The 12,276-nt window shown below is 46.2% G+C and overlaps 1 protein-coding gene across 2 annotated transcripts; it reads right to left on the reverse strand.

Moving 5' to 3' along the window:
* Positions 1–355: 355 nt before the first annotated feature.
* On the reverse strand, positions 356–6,028 carry CDKN1B (cyclin dependent kinase inhibitor 1B). Of its 2 annotated transcripts, none has more exons than XM_084877653.1 (3): positions 4,876–6,028; positions 4,134–4,251; positions 356–1,519 (listed from the first exon to the last, which is right to left on the reverse strand). In XM_084877653.1, exons 1-3 carry the CDS (start codon positions 5,417–5,419, stop codon positions 1,405–1,407), a joined length of 777 nt encoding a protein of 258 aa, XP_084733779.1. In that variant the 5' UTR covers positions 5,420–6,028; the 3' UTR covers positions 356–1,404. The 2 variants fall into 2 exon arrangements, with proteins under 2 accessions (XP_084733779.1, XP_084733780.1); XM_084877654.1 differs by having other exon boundaries at positions 4,119–4,251; positions 4,876–6,015.
* Positions 6,029–12,276: the final 6,248 nt, after the last annotated feature.

Here is a 12,276-nt window from a genome sequence, read left to right on the forward strand (position 1 = left end):
ATTCGGACCCATATAAACATATAAGTTATGGGACTGAATTGTCTAGATATTTTCCACTTCCTACTGTATTTGTGTAAATATGACTAAAATGCCAGGCTGAATACCTCAAGCTTAGTAAAACACAATATACACAGTTCAACTCAATGAATAGCTATGGAAGTTTTCTTTATTGATTGTTTGATATGTAACAATAATTGGGCTTTTTCACACATTACAAAAAATTATACTTGGCTCAGTATGCAACCTTTTAAGCACAGCCATATTATTTAACAGAAGAAGGGGGGAAATCTATTCTACCCAATACAGCATTTACAAATGCACAAAACATGCCCCTTTGGCTTGTATATTGTCTAGATTAAAAAAAAAAAAAATCTTTTTTTTTTTTTTTTTTTAACATAAATAAGTTAGTATAGTTTTTCAGTGTCTTTACAGAGTTATGTACACAGGTACACTTCAAATGGTTTTGTTTCATATACATACACAGGAAATGAAAAATACTGTTTAAAGATGTAGTATCCATTTCACTTCGACCAGATGGGCTTTTTGTATACACACTTACCTCTTAAAACACTAATTTCCTTTGGGCAAATTAGCAAATAGAATGAGAAACTTTAAATTTAAAATTATTTCATTATTTTTCATGTGGAATTACATACAGATAGTTTTTAAAATATCCAAGGATTTAGAATTATTTAGCCCAAAGTGAAAAAGAAAATTCAGAAATTTTCTCAACAAATCTGATAAAAATTAGATGGTTGATTCTGAGCATTCAGACTCCCCTCCTCCATTTATTTTTATTTTTTTGCCTATGATTACCTGGAGTGATTACCTAAACTGCTAAATAATTAACTGGTAAATTCCAATTTTAAGGGGAGCACTGAGGACAGTTTTTTGTTGTTAAAAAAAAAAAAAAAAAAAAAAAAAAAAAAAAGCCATTTACTGCTACATAACGGAATCATTAGAGCTCCCAAATGAAAAAATAGCTTCATGTAAAAAATAAATAGCAATTTTTGTAGCCAGTGTTTAAATTTGAATGATTTTTAAAACGAAGTATCAGTTTTCACTGAAAGGGACATTACATCTTTAAAGAAAAACAATTCGAACCCCTTCCTTAAACTGCTTCTCTTCATGTTAAAGTCAAATAATTTTCTCTTGCTCTAAATCGAAAGCAAGCTCTTCATGCCTCCCAAAGCCAATTCCTCAGCCTCACCCTTCCCCCCTACCCCACCCTTCCCCCAAAGTTTATATGCTACATAAAAGCTAAAAACTATATACACAGGTAGTACAATGAAGCAAATAAGGAAAAACCTAATTGCATGATGCTACATCCAATGCTTTTAGAGGCAGATCACTTTCAAGAGGGCCTAAAATTTTAGTGTTATTGTGTTGTTCCTTTTTCAGTGCTTATACAGGACGTCCATTCCATGGAGTCAGCGATATGTATTTAAAATGTTTAAATTCATATCTTCCTCCGCCAAGCAGTGAAGTGTCTGATAAACAAGGAAACATCCTCTCAATTCTGCAAGAGAAACAGAGGAAAGTATTATGAGAAAAGTATTAGAATAACATTACCCATAAAGTACAGGAGTTATTTGTCACTCTCTTAGTTGGGAAATACCAACTAAGAAAGTGTGTAGTACTAAAAGTGGATGGCCATAGACCTCTCTATCCAACGTTTCCTCCCTTGCTCTCCTCTGTGTTGTAGACTTTTGTCTACAGCACTAGTTCTCAACAGTGGGCAATTTTGTCCCCCAGGAGACATTTGGCAATGTTTGGAGGCATTTTTGGTTGTCACAAGTAGGGGGGTGGGAGGGGTGTTTGCTACTGGCATCTAGTGGGAGAGACCAGGGATGCTGCCAACCGTCCTACAACGCACAGGACAACCTCCCACAACAAAGACTTACTTGGCCCAAAGTGTCAACAGTGCAGAGGTTGAGAAACCCTGGTCTAGAGAATTGGGGTCAAAGATGGTGAGAAAGAACAGAGAGAGGAAAAATTAAGAAACTGTAACACTTAAGAGTTGCAAAATTTTCTAAATTTGAGAAACGATGGAAAATAGAACTTCTAGTCTATTAAGAAAATCCTATTAACATTTTTTTCAAAATGTCTTAGTGTCTTAGTCCTATACAGGACATACACCTATGAATGCTCCTGAATAGTGCTTTACTATTATTTCTAGTATTCTCTAAAAGGGCAGTATTTAGTAGCAGATGCCTCTCTATGTCAGAATGGAACCAGGTCAAAATCCAGTAGGTCTGGTTCACTGTGGCTCATCTAATGAGCTAGGCCACAAGTCACAAACCAGCAACAGCTGCAGGTGATGAGGATGTGCCAGAACAGGTTTTCATCCAATTTCCCCTCTTCATATACAGCTGCAACACAGAGGGTCTGCAGTGTCATTTTATATAAGCTCTGAAAAAATCAGATGTATTTGAAGAAGTCATATATATGACATTATGATTTAAAAACACCACACACCACCCCCGGTGGGGGGGGGTGCAGGAGGCAGCTGATTGATGATTCTCTCTCATCGATGTTTCTAGCTCTCTGTCCCTCTCTCTTACTCTCTGTAAAATATCAATAAAAATATATTAAAATAAATAAATAAAATAAAATAAAATAAAAACGCCACACACTTGAATCCCACCTCAATCCCTATGGCTAACTTATTTTTTTAAAATATATTTTATTGATTTTTTTTTTTTTTTTTTTTTTTTTTTTTTTACAGAGAGGAAAGGAGAGGGATAGAGAGTTAGAAACACCGATGAGAGAGAAACATCCATCAGCTGCCTCCTGCACACTCTCTACTGGGTATGTGCCCGCAAGCAAGGTACATGCCCTTGACCAGAATCGAACCTGGGACCCTTGAGTCCAAAGGCCAATGCTCTAGCCACTGAGACAAACCGGTTAGGGCGGTTAACTTATTTTTAAATTTTTATAAATGAGGATTTTAAAAGTTAGTTACCAACATCTATTAAGATCTCTTTATATGCTAAGCTATGAGCATGTATCAGAGGGGGTGGCGGAAGGGGGAGAAGAGGTCACAGTCTTGTCTGTAAGAAGTATACAAACTATTCATATCAATACTTTGATCATCATGAATAGCTAATCTATGTAAAGTTGGGGGTGGCGAGTTACTCCAATTATTTATGTTGATTGCTTTTAGTAGATGTAAAAATCTCCACTTCCCTTGTTTGGGGGCAGACCCAACCTCGACAACCCTGATATCTACTATCCATTCCCCGTACAAATATCCAGATCGCCCTGTTACAGCATGATTAGCATACACATGCTGACGTGTTCCTGGACTGCTTACTCTGGCAGAGTTAATTTAACTTCTGCTTTGTAACTTCAGGGTTACCAGAACTTGTGTAGGAATCTTCGTTGTTGCTGGTGTTTGAGCTTTCTATTTTGGTTTTTAAAAATATGCTTCCTTCTCTGACCTCAAACTTATCAGAAAGCAGGGAAAGTGACAGTGTATAGAAATGATAGATACAAGAACACAACACACCTCTCTTTTTGCATTTCGGTTTGATCAACCAAATATGAGCCATGTGTACCTAATATTTCCCTCAAATTTTAAATGTAATCTTTTTTTTTGGGGGGGGGGGGCATTTTTCCATGTATGGCCCAGAATCTGTTATTCACAGAACTGGAACCTCTAGGAAATGAATCCTCCTGAAGTGGGTCTGAGGCATATACACCCCTTGGTCTTGGTCAGATGAGGAAAGAGCCTATTGTTCCCAGCATGTTTTGGTGGGACTCACAGGGAACTTGGGTTGCTACCCACAGGGCCCCTGATTTACAAGGACTTGTCTGGGACGCTTGCTCTAGTCATTTCGTGTTCCAAAGGAAAATGACCCGAGGATATGGAAACTGTGAAGAAATAACAGTATCCCCATAGTGATGCCCCAGCCTTCGCCAGGCCTGTTTTTTTTTTTTTTTTCTCTCTCTTTTTTTTTTTTTTTTGACTTAACATATAAACAAAAGAAAAACCCACAAAGCTCTCATCTGCCAGCCACCACTGAGATCAGGTTGTCTTGGGGTTTGAAAGCTCCAAGAGTTCCTGCAGGCCGACCTGGGCGTCAGTTATTTGTGCTCCTAAGTCATCAACCCACCCGAAAGCCATTTACGTTTGACGTTTTCTGAGGCCCGGCTTCTTGGGCGTCTGCTCCACGGAGCCCGCGTTCGGGGAACCGTCTGAAACGTTTTCCTCTGTTCTGTTGGTTCTTTTGTTTTGAGTAGAGGCATCTAGGGACAAGAAGGGATTAAGAAAAGAAAAGAAAAAGAACAATATTAGAAAAAAAACACACACACAAAAAAACAATGGCTGGCAGAAGTTGGCTCAATAGTCGGGGAAGGAATGAAAAACCCACCCACCATTCCTGGGCCCGTCATACCAAAGGAGCCTTTTCAGGGCACACACTGAAGTTGTTTTCTTTCTTTCTTTCTTTCTTTTTTTTTTTTTTACAGAACAGATTGTGCTTGCTACGCCCCAAACGCCCTCCTCCCGAGTGAAGAGGGAGGCCGCTGATAAACACCCCAACCTTGTCACCTACCCCCCCCACCCCACCCCACCCAGGCCGGCTGGACGGGAGGCAGGATCTGCGATGCTTTCGGTTAGCAAACTTATCAGATAAAACAATCTCGGGCTCCTGACTCACAAATCATAAACACACACAGAGAAGCAAGCAGCCCGACGGCACGCGCCACCTCCGATTACGGAAAGTTCCCTCCTTGGGGAGCTGCGCCAGAGCGGGCTGAGAAGAAAGGGGGTGGGTTCAGCCCCGCAAGCGGGGAAGGCGGTGCCCCGGACAGACAGACAGACGGACGGACAGACAGACGTTTTATGGCCTGGGGAGGGCGGGTCCTTACCGTCTGCGGCAGGTCGCTTCCTCATCCCGGCGCACGGCTCCGCTAAGCCTGGCTGGCCGTCGGGCGCCTCCGCCTTGGGCTCTGCCAAGTGCACGTCCTCGGCGTTGTTCGCCTGCGGCCCGACGGGCGGCCCCGCCGCCACCGCTGCCGCTGCCGCTGCCGCCGCCGCCGCCGCCGCCGCCGCCGCCGCCGCCGCTGCCGCGGGGCGGCTCCCGCTGCCGTCCAGGCCCTCCTGCGCGGGCACCTTCCCGGCGCCCTTGGGGGGCCGCGGGGCTCGGTAGTAGAACTCGGGCAAGCTGCCCTTGTCCACCTCCTGCCACTCGTACCTGCCCTCCAGGGGCTTGTGGTTCTTGAAGTCGAAATTCCACTTGCGCTGGCTGGCCTCCTCTATGTCCCGGCAGTGCTTCTCCAGGTCCCGGGTCAGCTCTTCGTGGTCCACGGGGCCGAAGAGGTTCCTGCAGGCGGAGGGCTTGGGGTACTCGGCCTGCCGCGCGTCCATCCGCTCCAGGCTCGGGCTCCCGTTAGACACTCGCACGGTGGACATCTTCCTCCTCCCGGGTCCGGACGGCCGACCGCCTCTCTCTTGAGCGCGCTCTCCTTTCTCCCTTTCTCTCTTTCTCTCTCCTCTCCTCTCTATCTCGGAAAACAACAACAACAACAAAAACCGAACAAAAACAAAAACGCCCCGACCCAGCCCGGACTGCTCTTATAAAGCCCTGCGCGCCGGCCCCGGGAGCCAAGAGCAACAAACCCCAGCGAGTAACTGGCGGACGTCAGGAGCGCGCTGGGCGGAGGGAGGGAGGGGTGAGGGGAAGCCCCGGCCCGGCAGCCCGGAGTCTCCGCCGCCGCCGATCAAGTGTCCGCGGGCGAGCGGGAGGGCGGGGAGGGGAGGGGAGAGGCGAGGCGAGAGGCGGGGGCGCGGAGCCCGTCCGAGGGCAGGCCGGCTGCTGGCAAGCCCGCGCGCGGCTCCCGCGCACCGAGCGGCTCTCCGAGCCTGGCCGGCGTCGGAGTCGCGGCGGGAAGAGCAAGAGGGGGAAAAGGGGAGAAGAACACACCCCGAAAAAAGACGAGAGCCCCCTTTTTTCTTAGTGGCCCAATATGGCGGTGGAAGGGAGGCTGACGAAGAAGAAAATGATTGACACCGCCCGCAAGTCTATTTAAACAGAGGAGGAGATCCATTGGCTGCGGCGCCGGGAGCCGCCCCGCCGAGGCTGGCTAGCGCGGCCTTAAGGTGGCCCCGGAGCTATCCGCCGCCTCCCCGCCTCCCTCCCCGAGCACCGCCCGCAGATTGGCTGGTCCCGTGATTGCTGGAGGTGTACGGCTGCCAGCAAACCTGCTCCGGCTGGCCTCGGAGAAATAAAAAAAGAAAAAAGAGAGAGAGAGAGAGAGAGAGAGACAAACAAACTAGCCAAACGGCTGGGGAGGTGGGGAGGGGCCGGGGTGGCGGGGCCTGGCGCTGCGCGGACGGGCGCGCAGCGGTCCCGCCCGGAGCCCGGGTCTCCCGCTCCTCTGCGGGGAAGCGCAAGGCTGGACCAGACGATCGTAAAGGCTGCTGGCTGCTTGCTCTTTGTGCGCCTCGGTGGCGATCTTGTCTCTTCTCCCGGGCAGTTATGGGGGGGAGGCAGGCATGGGGGGCTCTGCCCGCAGCTGGGCTCTTTGTTACCTGCTGCCCCAACTCCTAGCCCTGCGGGAGAGGCGGGGAAATGCTTAGGCTCGAGGGTCTGGGAGCCTTCGCTGTGGATGAGCAGTGGTTAGCTCACCCTGAACCCAGGAGTCTCAGCTATTCTAGGGGAGACAGGGGGCTTAGTGAAGAAGCCAAGGCGAACGTCTTTCTACAGATGAGCCTGGGGTAGGCGTGACATTTATAATAGTATATATTCTGGACTCAAGCTCTCCATAAAAAAAATAAGATTTCAGGATCTAAAACGCACACTGGTCTCTCCGGAGTCCCTAATAAACTTTGTAGCTGTCTCAAAACATCTTTAGTATTCAAAAGCGAGGTTACACTCCTGGCCCAGGTCCTTGCCTCCCAAACACGGATAAAGCAATGGACGTGGGCTGCGTGTAGGAACTCGTCTCTTTGTGTATGTTTTCAGTTCTTTCCCCGGTGGTAGTAGTTTCCTCTGCCTGAGTCCCGCCGCCAACAACAGCTCCTTCCTGCTTCCCTCCTTTCTCTCCAGAGGCACGTCTCCCCCCAGAACAACAGGCAGGTGCCAAGTGAATGCTTTTGGACTTTTCATAATCTGAAAGTCCAGATTATGCAGTGATTTCTAAAACCACTACAACCCTGTCTTTAGAACTGATCCTGTTCGGGCATTTCTCGGCTCCCCTTGCCAACCTGAAATTTCCCCATCAGTGTGGTCCTGAGCAAGGTGGTAGGAAGTAAAACAGCGAGGGCATGGCTGTGGCATCTTAGATCTCATTGGGTCTTCAACTGCCACCCCCCCCCCCTCCAAACAAATAATCTTGGTTTGAGTCCAAATTAATCTATTTTACTGGAAACTAATCTCCTTCCATTCTAATAGTCCACAACAGCAATGTTTTCTTAGGCACCCAGGCTACAGGTGACTTTGAGTTTCAACTTATCTTAACCACGTTGTTGCTTGTTCACTCTGTGCCTGCTTCACCTCATACACACCATAGTGTTAGAGCTCAGAGAGACCTTCGCAGCCCTATGGTCCCCTCCCCCCCCCCCTTTTTTTTTTTTTACCACTGAGGAAATGGACACTCAGAGGATTCCTGTCCGGGAACACATGTCCAGTGGGTTGAAGCAACAGGAGTAGATAGAGGTCTCCTCTCTCAAGCTGGTTCATTTTGTTTCTTTCCTACCTGATGGCCCCAACTGGTTCAGATTTTTTGGTTTGTTTGTTTTTTGTTTTGTCTGTGCTTGCCTGTGCTGTAATCTGCAGGTCCTTCTCTCTTGCGGATTATTGTAAAATTTGAATTATTGTAAAATAATTCAAAATGGCTCGTTCACATGCCAGGGGATGCCTGCAGATGTTTCCTTCATGTGGCCTGTGGTCACTGCTACTTAAATGTTGCCGTCACTGGCCTTTGGTACCACTATCCATGATTTCAACTAAAATGCAGATTCCCTAAGGAGAGGGGTGATACCCTACGCAGGGAGCAGTGAGGGAGGCAGTGCCCAATACTTGCTTCAAGTCAGGACTTCTTTCCTGACAGAAAATATTTCACCTGGGATCAAAGTAGGTGGCCTCATCTTCATTTGTCTACATCGAATGACCCCAGAGTTATTAGACTAGAGAAGAGGAAGAGAGGGACAGCCCAGTTCGGGTAGGCCTCAGTGCCATAATTTATACCCCATCCCTGAAATGAGATCTTTGTGGCCAAAATTTTTTAAAATAATTGCTAGGCTATACAGGAATGCTACATGCTATATTAGCATACATTCACATGCATTCATACACAAACTACCACTACTATGTAAATGGAGATCCCTAGGATTCCCCCTTGCTACAGAGTTTCATTTTATTTTTGGACTCAGTATCCTACATAAAAGTAGAAAAGTAATACTTCTATCCTCTATACATAATGAGCCTTTCTTCAGTTCATATGTAGGAGCACCGTGTTGTGGTTTTGTTCATCTTGAGGAGTAAACGAGCGGCAGTCACACAACCTTAAGACGTCTGGCTGGCAGCAGGAAAACTGCCTACATCCACCTTGCTACGAGCTAACTAACGTGTTTTGTTTACAGTCAAGGCACCGGAGATCGAAACAGCAAAGAAAGAGAAGGCCGGCGTCTAGCAGCAACAAAGCATGAGAAGAAGAAGAAGAAGGAAAAAGAAAAAAATACTGTGGATCCAGGAGAGAAAAGGGAAGGCGGAGATCAAGAGCGCCATCCTCCTGCGAAAGTAGGCGGCTCAAAAGTGAAGCGGACAAGGGTTTCAGATAAACAGCGTCAGGGCGGAGCCTTGGGAGAAGGCGGAAAGTTTCCCTCTGCGCTATTCTACACGGGGCTCCGCTTCCCCAAGACCCAACATGTAGTCCTGGGTGGTGTTTTGTTTTGTTTTGGTCATTTTTACTCCTGGTAGTTTCCTAGTTACACCTGAGAAGTGTCACGTAAGCCACTCAAGATTTCTGGGTGCTTCACAAGCTGAGGAGACTTCAGAGAAACACCTGCGTGATAGACCGTGTCCAAAGGGGGACGTGAGGCAGGCTGTGGGGTTAACCGGCCGGCCGTGCAGCCCCTAATGTGTCCGCAAGATCTGCGTTGCCTTGCTCGGTTGCCCCTCCCACCACAAAGACACGATTTGTTCTTTCTCAAGGATGTTTATGATGAGGCAGCTTTCACTCAATTTCACAGTTCTCCTAAGCCAACGTATTTTTAGCATTTGGAAAGTTCAGTCATCTGTTCCTGACACTTTTCATTCAGTTTAACAAATATTTATTGGACACTTTATATTAGTATAATTATTCTTATTTTCTTTCAACAAATGCCTATGGAGTGTCTTCCATATATGCCAGGCGTTATCCTAGGTTCTGGGGATGCAGAAGTAAACAAACAGATTTAAACTAGGGTGCAGCTTACATTCTAGCGAGGGGAGAGAGAAGCACAATAAATGAGGCAAGTCTGTGTTATGTAAGGAGGTGATGTCTGCTGTGGAGAAACAATAATCAGGGGAGAGGGAAAGAGAGTGTTGCAAGAGTCCCAATGTGAATACAGTGATTGGGGAAGGCCTCATTGAGAAAGTGGCCTTGGAGAAAAGCCCTGAGAAATTGAGAAAGCAAGCCATGCAGATATCTGGGGAAAGAGTGTCTCAATAAAAGGAACAGCAAATGCAAAGGCTCTGAGGTGGGATCTTGTCTGATGTGTTCGAGGAACAGCAAGGAGCAAGGGGAGAATGGTAACAGGAACATTCCATACTATAAGACCATGTAGTCCTATGTAGGGCTTCTGTCATTGACTGAGTGATATAGGAAGCCACTGGAGCATTAGGAGATCTTAAGCAGTAGAATAACATGAGCTAAACTATTCCCCGAGGCTTTATTCTGCGCAGCATGTCACAGGGGTCCTCAAACTTTTTAAAGTGGGGGCCAGATCACGGTCCCTCAGAGAGCTGGAGGGCCGGACTATATGAACTACTAATTCCTACTGTAACACCTCGGCTGCGCTCACTGCCCAAAAAACCTGGCGGGCCGGATCAGACTCCTCTGCGGGCCGCATGTGGCCCGGGGGCCGTAGTTTGAAGACCCCTGACTGAAAGGATGACTAAGTCACAATCCCTGTTTTTAGGATGTATATACTCTAGATGGGGAGGTCATTGTGTACACAAAAGCTACAGAGGTAGAAAGCAATACCTAGAAGAACATGGTACAAAGATGGAGTATAAAGGAGGGAAGAAGAGGAAGGCTTCTGGAGGGGGTGATAGATGAGTCAGATACTAAAGAAAGAGAAAAATGTTAAGAAGATTATAAGGGTATATTGGTAAGGGTGGTCATTGTGGAATGGGATCAGATGGGGGCAGCCCATAGATGGCACGCTAAAAAAAAAAATCTGTTTTATTCATAAGCAATAGGAAGTCATGTTGCCTTTGGTGAAAAGAATAACATGATCCCTGTCCAAACTTGTCTGCCAAACAAAGAGCAAGCTTGAGTCCTGAGAGACCATCTCTGGGACATATTATAGCTGAACGTAAAGTTGGGTGGACAGTCCAACCCAAAGTTTGAGTTAACATTACGGTGTTAACCCAAAGGAAGATAAAGTTGGGCAGAGTCCTGGTGTGAGGCAAAAAGGTGGAAGCATGGGCCCTGAGACCGGGGTGAGATGGTTTGGAACGGAGAGTGGGAGGCAGTCTGGAATGATCCCCTGAGCTACAAAGGCCTAGCTGCAGGGGCTCTGCATGTGGTGCTCACAGCCTTGATGGTGAGCAGAGATGTAACCGTTAAGGTGCTCAAACTGCCTTGGACAGTTGGATCTTTATGTTAAGAAGTGGCACTTGACAGCAGAGTAAAAGATGAGTGTGAAGAGCCTCTAAGGGCTGACCCAGGGAGGTAATTTTGGGGGTTGATTACAGTAGAGGTGGCAGTAGAAAGCAAGGAATGAATATGGGATTTCGTAGGTAGCTATAACAGATAAGGAGAGAGATAGAGGGTTGGAGGATGATTGTAAGGACTCAAGCCTGAGTATTTGACAGAATAATGCCACTAACTAGAGAAATACCACAGAGGGAAGAAGTAAGAGACTGCCAGTTGTTCACCCAAACCCCATTCTCGCCTTCTTGACCAGTACCAGAATTATAACTGGGCATACAGATGCCTAGCTACACTAAATTTTCCAGCTTTTTTTGCAGATAGATGTGACCTTGTGATTAAGTATTTCCCAGCAGAATGAAATAAGGTATGTATCTTCCAGGCCTCGTGCAGAAAACCTGTCAAAGAACCCCATCACTTCTGCCTCTCCTTCCCTTCCCATGGACTATAAAGGGGAAGGCTAGTGCAACATCAGAAGCCACGTGTTGAAGATGTTAGCGCCACCCTCAACAGGGGTCCCTGAACTGATTTGAGGAAAAAAATAAACTATTTTGTTGAACCATTACATTTTTGGTCTATTTATTATAGAATTTTACAGTCAATCTTAACTAATACAGAGGGAAATTTGGGAGATAGGAAATAGGAAAAGTTAAAGAATTTGGCTTCATTAAGCCAATAGGTGCAATGAAATTAATTGGGTCCCTAAGAAAAAAAATGAATAAGAGGTTATGTTCCTTAAGAAGAAAACAGAGACAATGTTGAAGACATGAATGTGACACATATGTGAAGTGATGCTGTGGCTGGTGTGGCCTTCTGAAGCCCATTCATGCTTACAGTGTGCCATTTATCATATGGCCAGGTCAGATGCTGAGTAGATTAAAGATTACAAAAGGAAGGGAATAAGAATGCATGTGGTGTTCTCAGTGCTTTTATGTCACACTTGAGGTCTTCACTGTCCCATACTCCCTTCTCAGAGTCTGCTTCCTTCACCTCTTCTGCCAAGGACAGCAGACTCCATGCCCCTCTTTCCATTCCCTTCCTGAAGTGGACAAGATGAGGAGAGAGGTGTTTATTAGATCTACACTCGGCCAACCAATTTCTCTCTACCGGAAATTTGGAGCCATGTCTCAGAATCTTGAATTGTAAACTGTAAATTTGAGATGAATGAAGTACAGCAGATTTGAGACTGTAAGAGCCATTTTTTAAAAATATATATTTTATTGATTTTTCACAGAGAGAAAGGGAGAGAGATAGAGAGCTAGAAACATCAATCAGCTGCCTCTTACACACCCCCTACTGAGGATGTGCCTGCAACCAAGGTACATGCCCTTGACCTTGACAGGAATTGAACCTGGGACTCTTGAGTCTGCAGGCTGACATCCATTGAGCCAAACTGGTTTTGGCTGAAAG

This window comes from Pipistrellus hanaki, assembly GCF_964339955.1.
Source record: "Pipistrellus hanaki genome assembly, chromosome: 3".
Taxonomy (NCBI): domain Eukaryota; kingdom Metazoa; phylum Chordata; class Mammalia; order Chiroptera; family Vespertilionidae; genus Pipistrellus; species Pipistrellus hanaki.

Bases quoted from the DNA above. Each gene is read 5' to 3' on its own strand.
- CDKN1B (XM_084877653.1), bottom strand. From the start codon at position 5,419: ATGTCCACCGTGCGAGTGTCTAACGGGAGCCCGAGCCTGGAGCGGATG. The intron at 4,252-4,875 runs GTAAGGACCCGC...TCTTGTCCCTAG, and splicing joins GAAGCGACCTGCCGCAGACG to ATGCCTCTACTCAAAACAAA. The intron at 1,520-4,133 runs GTAAATGGCTTT...TTTCTCTTGCAG, and splicing joins GGCCTCAGAAAACGTCAAAC to AATTGAGAGGATGTTTCCTT.